This window comes from Hypanus sabinus, chromosome 8, assembly GCF_030144855.1.
Source record: "Hypanus sabinus isolate sHypSab1 chromosome 8, sHypSab1.hap1, whole genome shotgun sequence".
NCBI classification, from domain to species: Eukaryota; Metazoa; Chordata; class Chondrichthyes; order Myliobatiformes; family Dasyatidae; genus Hypanus; species Hypanus sabinus.
Window position 1 is genome coordinate 132,495,791 of NC_082713.1, and position 12,369 is coordinate 132,508,159.

General features: G+C 39.9%; 1 protein-coding gene across 1 annotated transcript in view; it reads right to left on the minus strand.

Moving 5' to 3' along the window:
* LOC132398437 (cadherin-related family member 3-like) overlaps positions 1 to 12,369 on the minus strand; it is a 72,126-nt gene that overhangs the window by 41,328 nt on the left and 18,429 nt on the right. The window contains exons 5-8 of the mRNA XM_059977864.1: positions 10,304 to 10,401; positions 9,429 to 9,533; positions 8,537 to 8,685; positions 6,352 to 6,541 (exon numbers count right to left, since the gene is read on the minus strand). Of these exons, the coding sequence (XP_059833847.1) occupies positions 6,352 to 6,541; positions 8,537 to 8,685; positions 9,429 to 9,533; positions 10,304 to 10,401 (542 nt within the window). The remainder of the gene's footprint in view (positions 1 to 6,351; positions 6,542 to 8,536; positions 8,686 to 9,428; positions 9,534 to 10,303; positions 10,402 to 12,369) is intronic.

A 12,369-nucleotide genomic window follows, 5' to 3' on the forward strand; every position in this document is an offset into this window, starting at 1 on the left:
GTGCAAGAGGAAGCGTCTTCACATCGACCCTGTCAAGAACCCTCAGGATATTACATGAGTCATCCCTGTTACTATTAAACTTCAGGAGATACTAGACTAGTCCGTCCAGCCTTTCTCATGTTTTACTACAGTAAACCTGTGAAATAGGCCTAATGAGCAAGATCACTCCAATATACAAATAAACAAGATACAAATCCATATGTTGACTCAGCATTTCCTGATATAAATGAGGCATAACTTCCCTATTTTGGCAATTTAATTCCTCTGGCATTAAGAGAACATTATTAGCTTTCCTAATCACTTGCTTTACCTGCGTACTAGCCTTTTGTGAATGATGCTCCAGGCCACTCAAATCCCTCTATATCTCAGAGCTTCTAATCTCTCTTCATCTATGTAATATTCTTTCATTTTACCTGCCAAGGTGAGCATCAGATTTTCCATATTATACCATGCATGCTAGATTTTTGCCCACCTGTCTTTCTACACCCCTTTGGCTTCCGAACTTCTTCTCCACAACCTGCTTTGCGACCTAGCTTAGTGTCACCCGAGAGTTCATCAGCAACTTTCAGTGCCTAGATTCAAGTTATTAATAGAAAAAGTTGAACACTGAGGCCCCAGCTCTGATCCTCATAGTACACCACTCACTATATGCCCTAGCTCTGTTTTTTTGGGGTATGTGAACTATTGTGAAATTAAAAAATCACTTTTGGCATCTGGTTTGACAGTGATGGTGATGTGCTGTGGCCATAGCTGTTTCACAATGAATAAGTTTGTCTGTAGCTCCAATCTTTTTTATCATGTTGCAGTTTTGATTCTGGAAAGAGTTGACAATCTGGCTGCCTCTTTTGAATCAGCTAATGACACGCTGCACTTGAAGTGTCTCGAGTGCTGCTCTGTGCCCATGTGCTTGGATTTCTTTTGAGTGGACCTCCCAATGGAAGTTGAGGTCAGCAAATCAACATTTACTGGCATATTAAGGAACAATGAGATGGTGTGGCCCAAACCATAATGTTTAAAAGACATCCTGAAATTCCTTAAGTCCTCCTGCTATGGCAAATGGATGAATGGCTGTCTCACAGCAAAGCTTGGTTTTGTTTTGGCTATGCAGCCCTAGAAACTCCTTGCAAGTGGTTGGCTGCAGAGAACAATACCATTTGGATAAAGGCAAACAGAAACAGAAGCACCAGGTCCAGGGCCAGAAGATATGGACCAGGAAGGCACAGGAGCTTATTGGACTGCTTTGAATCAGTGGACTGGACTGTATTCAGGGACTCATCTTCGAGGCTGGATGCGTATGTCACAATTGTCACCGACTTCATTAAAACCTGTGTGGATCAGCATGTGCCTGCGAAAACTTACAGTACATTCCCAAACCAAAAGCCATGGATGAACCAGGAGTTTCGTAGTCTGCTGAGGGTTAGATCTGTGGCATTTAAGTCTGGTGACCCAGGTCTGTACCAGAAGACCAGGTATGACTTACGGAAGTCTACTTCAAGAGCAAAGAAACAGTTCCGAGAGAGGTCGGAGGCAACATTGGGTGCACGTCAACTCTGGCAGGGTTTGCAGGCCATTACTTTCTACATAGCAAAACCCAATATTGTGAATGGCAATGATGCCTCACTACCAGGTGAGCTCAATGCCTTTTATACTGGCTTTGAAAGGAGAATAAAACCACAGCCATAAAGATGCCTGCTGCACCCAGTGACCCTGTGACCTCTGTCTCAGAGGCCGACGTCAGACTGTCTTTCAAGCGGGTGAATCCTCGCAAGGCAGCAGAGCCTGTTGGAGTCCCTGGCAAGGCTCGGAGAACCTGTGTTAACCAACTGGCGGGGGTATTCAAAGACATCTTCAATCTCTCTTCGCTATGGTCAGGAATTCCCACCTACTTCAAAAGGGCAACAATTATACCTGTGCCCAAGAAGAGCAGTGTGAACTGCCTCAATGACTATTGTCCTGTAGCACTCATATCTACGGTGATGAAATGCTTTGAGAGGTTGGTCGTGGCAGACTCAACACCTGTCTCAGGAAGGACCTGGACCCACTGTGATTTGCCTATCGCCACAATAGGTCTACAGCAGATGCAATCTCATAAGCTCTCCACGCAGCCTTGGATCACCTGGATATTACAAATGCCTAAGTCAGGATGCTGTTTATTGACTCAGCATTTAACACCATCACTCCTACAGTTCTGATTGGAAAGCTTTAGAACCTGGGCTTCTGTACCTCCCTCTGCAACTGGATCCCAGACTTACTAACTGGAAGACCACTACCTGTGCAGATTGAAAATTACATCCCACTTCAATGACAATCAACACCAGCACACCGCAGGAGTGCATGCTTAACTCGCTGCTCTACTCTGTCTACACCCATGACTGTGTGGCTAGGCACAGCTCAAATGCCATCTATAAATTTACTGATGATACAGCCATTGTTGGCAGAATTTCAGATGGTGATGTAAAGGCATACAGGAGCAAGGTATACCAGTTAGCTGAGTGGTGTCATTGCAATAACTGTGTATTCAGTGTCAGTAAAACCAAAGAGTTGATTGTGGACTTAAGAAAGGATAAGATGAAGGAATATATACCTATTCTCATAGAGGGATCCGAAATGGAGCGAGTGAGCAATTTCAAGTTCCTGGATGTCAGTATCTTTGTGGACCTAACATGGACACAACATATTGATGCAGCTATAAAGGAGGCAAAACAGCAGTTACTTGTCATTCGAAGTTTGAGGAGAGTTGGTTTGTCAACTAAAAAACTAGAAAATTTCTCCAAATGTTCTATGGAGGGCATTATGACTGGCTGCATCACTGAGTGGTACAGGGGTTCTGCACAAGATCGAAACAAGTTGCAGAAACTTGTAAAATTAGCTCCATCACGGACATAAACCTCCGAAGTATCCAAGACACCTTCAAGGAGACTGTGCCTTAGAAAGGCAGTATCCATCATTAAGGACCCCCATCACCCAAGACATGCCCTCTTCTCATTGTTACCGCTGGGAAAGAGTACAGAAGCCTGGATCCACACTCAGTGATTCAGGAACAGCTTCTTCCCCTCTGCCATCCAATTTCTAACTCGGATATTGAAGCCTTGAACTCTACCTCATGACTTCTTTTAGTCCTTTTTTTTGTGCACTACTTATTTTTAATTTAACTATTTAATAGACATATTTATACTTACTGCAATTCCATACTTTTTCTTTATACTTATTTATCGTGTATTGCATTGTACTGCTGCTGTAAAGTTAATGAATTTCACCACATATGCCAGTGATATTAAACCTGATTCTGATTCTGAATCTTCAGAGGTATATAATTGTGTGCATTTAAGAGAGAAAATGTGCGAGTATCCTAACTAATGCCACAGTACATGCATCCTAAACCTGTACCTGGAGCAAATAAATGACACCCAAGTTCTCCCCGCTACCCCCACCCCACAGTCAGACAGCATTCTGACTGCACAGTTTACCTTCATGACGACAGTACTGGTGTAGCACCACGAATCAAGCTTTCATTTCACAACTATTCACCTACTTTGTACACACACAGGCATGCTTATTTTGGCAAGAATTTTCTGTGTTTCTGCCTGCACGTCTTTGCCCATTAAATTTTGCATACTGGGAATGTGAAACAAATTGGCAGCATGGTTGTGTTTATAGAGTACTTGACAGAAGCTGTTGGGGTGAGGATTCTGAGTGCCACACACCTGTTCAAATCTTCATTGCACCCAAACAGTTCCTTTTCAATCCAAGGTAAACAGATACAAGTTATGGACATTTAAATACAAAGCAGAATATGTTGGAAATGCAGAGTCGATCTGTCTCTTTATATATCTTTAAATGACCGATTATTCCTTTCTGTAAACTCTCTGCCTATCACCATTTCCACTGAAGGAGGCACACCTGAATTCTCAAATGATGCTGCGTAACTGCTTTATCTTTCTGGTATATTTATGTGTTTGTTTGTTAAAATATACAGCTATATGCTCAGTGCCACTTTATTAGGTACAAAAGTGGAGCCTGGTGTGATCTTCTGCTGCTGTAACACATCCACTTCCAGGTTCTATGTGTTGTGCATTCAGAGATGCTCTTCTGCACACCACTGTTGTAATGTGTAGTTTATTTGAGTTACTGGTGCCTTCCTGTCAGCTTGAATCAATGAGGCTGTTCTCCTCGGATCTCTATCATTAGCTGTATGTTTTCGTCCACAGAGCTGCTGCTCACCAAATGTTTTTATTTCCATATTGTTCTCTGTAAACTCTAAAAACTGTCACATGTGAAAATCTCAGGACATCAGCAGTTTTTGAGATACTCAAATCACCCCATCTGGCACCAACAATCATTCCATGGGCAAAGTCACTAAAATCACATTCCTTCCCCATTCTGATATTTGCTTTTGACCATGTCCACATGCTTTAATACATTGAGTAGCTACTCCATGATTGGTTGATTAGATATTTGCATAAATAAACAAGTGTACCCAATAAAGTGGCCGCTGTGTGTATGCTTTGTGTGAACTTGAGGAACAGTCCTGCAATAACAGACGTGTGGAACAAAAGGGCCCAGTGTATTTAAGACTCATGGATAATAATCATAGTGATGGGAAGGTCTCACAACTTCACACAATTTCATTCCTTTCTTTTTGTTCTGATTCTGCCTCTTTACCATTCGAAATCTACAAGATAGGACTGGAAATTTTAAAAAAGACAACAATGGAAGTTTTCCTTCTTAATGCTACTGTGGTGATGAAGGGCACAGTGTGCCCTGAACTGAACATCTAACAGCAATAGTCATCGCTCAGCAAGCTCTTGTAGGTGCATCAAAGATGAGTTTCAACGACGGGCACAGGTGAATACTGACCACAGCTGAGGAGAATCAAGAGATGAAAGCTAAGGTGAATCCCCAACCTCTGGGCAAAAAGTACTGACTCAAAATATTTGTCCTACAAATGTGAGTTCCTTGTTTTCATTCTCTGTGATCTGCAAAGTGTGTGAAATCTAATCAGATTAGATTCTAAATCTAATTGTCACCTTTACTTTGCCGATCTGATCCATCGAATAGAGATAGGATACTAGTGGTACTCCAGCTTCCATTCTCCTTCAAATTCCAAAGTCTGAATAATATCTGATAGAAATGCATTGCAGGGGTAGTGGAAATTACACAGCCTTTGTTGTGTCAGAGTTAGCACTATAGATTATGGTTTCCATGACCTCTATTAAAGAGCAGCCTGTACTTTTTAACATGCTGAGTGTTGAATGCTTCAATCCAAAAATATTAACTGTTTGTTTCCAAAGATGCTGTCTCAATCCCAAACATTGTTGGGTTAATGGTATTAACATACACCAGTGATGTCAAGCAGAAACTCTACCCCATAGGAGTGCCTTTACAGCCTCTTATAAAGTATCCTATGGCTGGATCTTAAACTTGACTGATAGTTTCTCCTATAATCCGGGAATAAATAATGGGAAAAGTACAAAACCGTTATCAACTGCAAATATTCAAATAGGATTCAAGTTCTGCCTTTGGGTAGATGTTGTGTAAATGTTTTTCTCTCAATTGATTTTGAACGTTACTTGTCAGAATTATCTTGAGCTGTATTTGTTGTATGTTGTTACTATTCGTTGACTGCTGAGGTTGTAAACACATTCTCCTGGAATCCAGTTCCGCTACCAACTACCTTTTGATAGCAGCATTAGATTGTCTTCATTGCCCAGGAGTGCCATCGACAGCCGTTCAAAGACTGAAACTACACCCAATCTGCAATGAGACATGACTGCTCACCCAAAGCGCGAAGGTTTAATGTGGATGAAAGGCTGTCAGCTGGTGGATTGAGTGACAGCAATATACGTCTGGCACTCAGATGGCATAAGGTGGAGTTAATTTAAATCACTGCTGCAACCTCTTCAGTACGACATGTTGTTATGTGAAGAGGGCAGAGCATGCCTAATTGCCCAGTAATTAGGATGACATGTCCCAGGGGCTGAATTCTCATTACCAGCATGCTTCATGATCTGAAATCACCTCTGTCTGGATGCTATTGGCAAGGGTGCTTTGAAGACATTTAAATCTAAAAAATCCATGTGTTCTTCTATATTTTATGTGTGCCAATTACAGGCAGTCGGCAACATTCCTTTATACCTTGCCCATACACTATCCCTTTCAATAACTTAACTGGAAAATAAGTATTTTACAAATTCATCAGCTGAAAATTCACTCTTATTTTCCACACGGGTAGATAGAATAAATCTTTTCTATAAATAACCAGCTCCTATCATAAAGTGGGAACAAATTTTATCCTGTGGAACACTTGTAGCTTCTAGTTTTCAGTAACAGAGGAATTAGTTCACACCTTACCTGTGCATATGTGGGAAACAGAAGGGTTGATTATCATTGACATCTATTATGTTGACTATAATGATCATTGAGGCTGTATGCCCTTGAAAAGGATGGTCTTTAGCCACAACTTCAAACTCATGCGTTGGAGCATTTCTGAAAGGTCCGTTATCTCGATCGATTATTGCTGATACAATCAGCTCACCTGTAACTGCAATAGAAAGGCAACTATATCACACTTCAAGTATCTTGCTTTATAAATTCTGGACTGCTGCAGAAAATAGAGAACCAAGATCCGTTAGAGCTTTAGGAAAGGAACTCCTCTCCCAACTGTTCTCTATTCCCTTCTCCCTCCTCCCTCATGGGAGGATCAATCCCACAATATCAAATGCCAATGGATTATAAAAGAGCTAATGAAACTATATTCCAGTAAGGTATCAGTCCAATTCAAGAAATGAAGGAGAGAAGTGCCTCTCTGTTGGCGAATATAAAGGGACACTGGAGAAAATGATAGACATGCTGTTTGAGGATGGGGCAAAACTAAGAATTGTCCATTTAAAATAAAACAGCTTTGGGATTATTCTCTTTAGGGGAGAGGCTCAAATGTTATTTAATAGTGATCTTTCAGACTGTGAATAAATTAGGCAGCATAACTATGGAGAGAACGATCAGGGACAGCTATAAATCCACCAGGGACATGGGGTGAAACTTCCAGTCAGTCATCAGAACCATTACTGTGGAAATGAATGAGGTAACCAGCTTCAGCACTTTCCAAAACAAAACAGAGGAAACTAGTTAAGTGCTTGGATGAAAAACAGGATAGTCAGAAATGCCTAAAGATCGAGATGAAATATTCTGTGGTGTGTAAAGACCAGCACAGTTAAAAATTGAAATGAACTGTTTCTTTGCTGCATGTTCTTTCTGCAACAGCTATGATTCCTTTATTTATGTCAGTCTGTTGTCTTGCATTTGGAAAGATATGACCTTTTAAAATGTAGTTCTATCATTTTAGTAACTAACACCAAGTGAAGAACTACTTAAGTTTGCTAATGCTCCTTTGTTGTGGTTTTGAAGTTGTCAAGAGTTATTTCAGAGTCACAAAATACATATGATAAAGTGTTATTAAAATCTACATGCATTTGGTGTTTAGATTTGAATGTGATTCGATATTACACAATTTTTCACTGCAACATAAAAGCGAGATTGATTTGTCACTTTATGAGGTACCTTCTCTGTCTGGAGAGCAGAGAAGAAGATATAATTTTATTAATTTGGCAAAAAAAAATTGACAAAAGAAGTGAAAGCAAAAGGACAAGTTAATGGATTGCTGAAGATTTATTCAGCAGCTGAATGATGCACTTTGTCCTCAAGTTATGAATGGCTGATAGACACCCACATATACAAGCAAGCTGTCGTAATTTTATTGAGTTCAAAAGTCCAATGTTCCTCCAAACGGCAGAAGTAATTCTCTCTCGCCATCTCCCCTCTGTCTCTTAGTAACTGTTCTTTCTGATCTGTCTTTGATGTAACTCATTACAATACTGGAGTTACGATTTCCATATTGGGTGATGTAATTTCCAACTTAAGGACAAAATCAGCCTGAGGATGTCAATATAATCAGGTCCTATTTGTTCTTTTAGCATTCAGAATTTTCTCCTTGTTTCTAAGCATGGTATCACATTTTGTGGTTGGCAACTTCTGAAGTGCTAGATTCTGGATCTATTTCAGCAGAGAGTCCTTGTCTTTTAGAGGGGAGGATCAGCAGTAAACTCTGTCTATGGCAAGTACATACTGAGGAAAGGAATCCAAATACGAACTCATAATTTCAATTCATCAAGGTCCTATTTAACTGCAGCAAAATCTTTATCCCTCTAATCATAATTCAGCAAGACCTGGCAAAGTTAAGGAAAGGAACGAAGGAAAAAGGAAAGTGAAGGTTTTCATTTGGGATAAATTTGATTTTACTCTGAAGAAAAGTGAGTTGGCAAAAGTAGACAAGGACTGGTTTTTTGAGAGTCTCAGGGCAATGGAAGAGTCTCATGGAGAGGATTCAAGACAAAATTCTTGCAAAGAAATAGAGTGTGAAAATCTAGAATCCCCTGAAGACAGTATGGATGAAGTTGGGAAGTGAAGTTAGGCTGGGTAGCTCTGACACTGATACAAAAGGCTTCCTTGTGGGTAGTAAATGTTTCTACAGTTTCCATACCTGAGTTAATGGTAAAGTATTGGTTTGGAGTACTCATAAAATAAATCAAGCTGACTGCTGTACCATCTTCATCAGGATCATAGGCAGTAACCTTTCCAATAACTGAATTTGGCGGCTTTTCTTCCAAAACATCGAATATTGTTTTATTTCTGGAACGATACAAATGTAACAAGGCAATTGGCACACATGATTCAGCAAAACCAATTAGCTTATCTGCTGAGGCTCTACCCAAAGCATCATGTAAGACATTTGCTCCAGCACATTTTCTGTGGCAACTGCAGATGAAAAAAATTTTTTAAAGCCGAGTTGTGTTGCTAATGTCATGAGATTAATGAGCTAGAGCTCAAATCCCAGCCTGATGATTGAATAATTTTGATTAATTTCTTGAACATTTTTAAAAATTAGAATTGAAGGGCTGGTATCCGGTTTGTCAAATTATTATAAAATATAACAAGATGTGATAGGAAGGTTGGTACACTGATGTGGCTGACTTAAGTCTCCTCTGAAAATGTCTAAGCTACATAGTAAGCCACTTGTTCATATCAAACCATATTCAAGAGTCTGGCCCTCCAGGATATTTTTTTTTAAATAATGGAAGTCCAAAAGAAAATCGCAATTGGTGAAGATGTGACACATACCCCTATACCACGTTAATATTAAGGTGAAAGAATAGTGACTTTTAAATGTTTTGAAACTAATTCTTCAGAATCTGTTGGAATTATTCACTTTTCACATGTTGAATAAACTGGGAAAACTGTGGTTTTCTTGTTTCATCTTTTATTGTTTGAACTTATATTTTCAAAGTTGCCTTTCACATAGCCAATTCTGCGCAAACACATGCTTTTGGTGAATGCCATCATTCAGTAAGATAAAGGGAAAAATGAGTACTTACTGCTTAAAGACTGGCCAGTTGTCATTTATGTTAATTAAATTGACCACAATAATCCCTGTGATGCTGTTACCTGTTGCATCCTTTACTGTGACTATCACACTGAAGCTGTAGAAATATAAAGCAATAAAGCTGATATTCAATAACAGAACAATTTGTAGTTCCTTTAGCATTGTACAGAATCCCATCAGTTCCACAAGACAATTATCAAACAATTTTTGACAAAGCAATTAAGTCAAAATGACAAAAAGTTTGATCATAGAACTGGGGATTTTCAGGAAAGTCAAAGTGGGAAAAGTAAAGATATGGAATGAAGATATTTTGGGAATGTTCATGTCCTTATCAGCTGGAAGTATACATGGTGGTGGGGGAATTCTTCTCTGGGGGGCGAAGAAGAAGATTGAATTGGAAGAATGAATATTTTTGGAGTTTGAAGAAATTGAGGTAGTGAAGTGAGGGGATGGCCATGGAGAGATTTGAAAACAAAATGAGAACTTTAAAACTGATACATGACTTAAGCAATGAAGGTCAGCAAGAACACTTCTAGGATGGACAGGATGACATTACATTAACCTTTGGTTCCCCACAGTAGAATGAGGAGGCTGGCTAGAAGTCAACTGGAATCATCGTGTCTCAGCGTAACCTCGGCGTGGACAAAGGTTTCAGTAACTGAGGTCAGTTTCTTGTAGTGATGAAAATTCATACAAAGTTGAAACAGTCTCTTCATCCCACCATGTTTGCATTGGCCATTAAACACTCATTTACACTGATCTCACATGAACCATGTTTTATTCATCGCCTCCTTTGATTTCTGTGTAAAATACAACTTAATTAACACAAAACATCAACTGATAATGGGAAAGAGGAAGACACATTACCTGTGCTGATCTTTCTCATAATCGAATGATTTTGCGGCAAGAATTGCCCCATTTTTTCCACTACGGTTAATGATAACCAGAGAGGAATCGACTGAATACTGAAATAAATCCAAAACACTCAATTACTTTTACGTATTGGACCAAAAATACCCTGGAATATTTTCCAAAAATATAGAAATGGATAATGAAAAGAGGGGATAACTTTAGAAAACAGAAACTGGGACTGCATTGTATAATTAAACTGTAAGTCTGTTTGACCCAGTGTGGGGGACTCACAGAATTCATCTGACCATTGAATTGATGTCACTGTGAATCATGCTGTGGCTGGCCTTAGCACATTGAAGTGGAACTGAGTGGACATTTTATACACATAGAAGCTATGCCTGTATACATGTAATTCACTAGCAATGAGACATTGTGGAGAGTGAGAGATTGCAGTGGGGTTGCTCTGAATGCTTGCGGAAGTCCTCCTGACCTTGGCAATTTTCTGATAGTATGACACAGAATAGAATGGAAACCCTGCTTTTCCTGCACAGCTCTGAAGTTCCTGGTGGATGAGATGAAGGGAAGGGAGTCCTCTAATTCCACGGAACCAACTTGCCATTCAAGTTTATTGTGAGACATCAGAAAAGAAACTGCAGATGCTGCAAATCTGAAACAAAATAAAAACAGGAAAGACTGGAAATACTCTACAAGTCCGTGGGAAGAGAGACAGCTAATGCTCTCATGTCAATATCCATACTGAAAGGTTGATTGAGAGCTGCAGTAGAAATAGGCAGCAGCTGAGGAGAATACAAGGAGCCAAGTCCCAAGACATGTTGCAGTGCTACAAGAGGTTTGGAGCCCTTGCACGCAAGGTCAAGGTCATCCAATCCCATCTTCCATCAAATGCATTGATGGCCTCACATGCTGCTCAATCACATACGTATTATCAATTTCCGTATCTCCCAACAATTTCTCTCAATTTCACAACTCTGCAATCACCTCTGCCGCCTGCCTCACGTACACATCCCACAGGCTGTATACACTCAAACAGGGCAAGAATATCACCCATATGCATTGTGTGACATTCGCTAATACCTTTCAAACCTTCTGGCAGGAGATAGCAGTCCAGCATTGGTAGCAGCAGCCACAAATCAACAAATCATCACAAAACAACATTAGAACAAGTGTGGTTCTAATGGTTCATATATGTGGAGAATACAGCTCTAGCCATTATCACTGTGGCATTGTCTCATCAATGACTTCAACAATTTAATCTGAAAATTGGCAAAAATAGGCCATGATCACAAAGTCCTCCAGCATCCAGGGCATGCCCTTTTCTCACTGATACCATCAGGTAGGAGGTACAGAAGCCTAAAGGCACACACTCAATGATTCAGGAACAGCTTCTTCCCCTCTGCCAATCGTTTACTAAATAGACTTTGTAGCTTGGACACTACCTCACATTTTTTAACATACAGTATTTCTGTTTTTGCACAATTTTTAATAACCTATTCAATATACGTAATTGATTTACTCATTTATTTATTATTATGTTTTATTTTATTTATTATTATTATTATTATTTTTCTCTCTCTGCTAGATTATGTATTGCATTGAACTGCTGCTGCTAAGTTAACAAATTTCATGTCACATGCTGGTGATAATAAACCTGATTCTGATTCTGGACGTCATGCCTTGCTGTCATCCAGGATAAGTACCAGGACAAACCAGGACAGTACGATATGGAGAACAGGAGGTGCCCGTGCAGCTGGCTTCTCCTCTCCACGCGGCTGATGAATCCAAAGGAACAGCAAAGATGTTGATAAATATATGAGATTCAGAGACATTTAAAGACAATTAAAAATTCTACCAGCTTTTATCTCCAGCTAAGCTGGGGCATAGTTATGCCTGTCAGTAATCTTGGAGGAGATGTTAAGTGCTCTGCCAGAGGCTCTGATGCTGATCAGGCCATGCTGCTGGATTCCTGAATAACTCTGCCCAGCAAAATAGGCACTCTGCTTTCAGCTAACAAGACCTGGCCCTTTGTACTAAGTAGTTTGCTGAATCATAGAAGGCAGAAG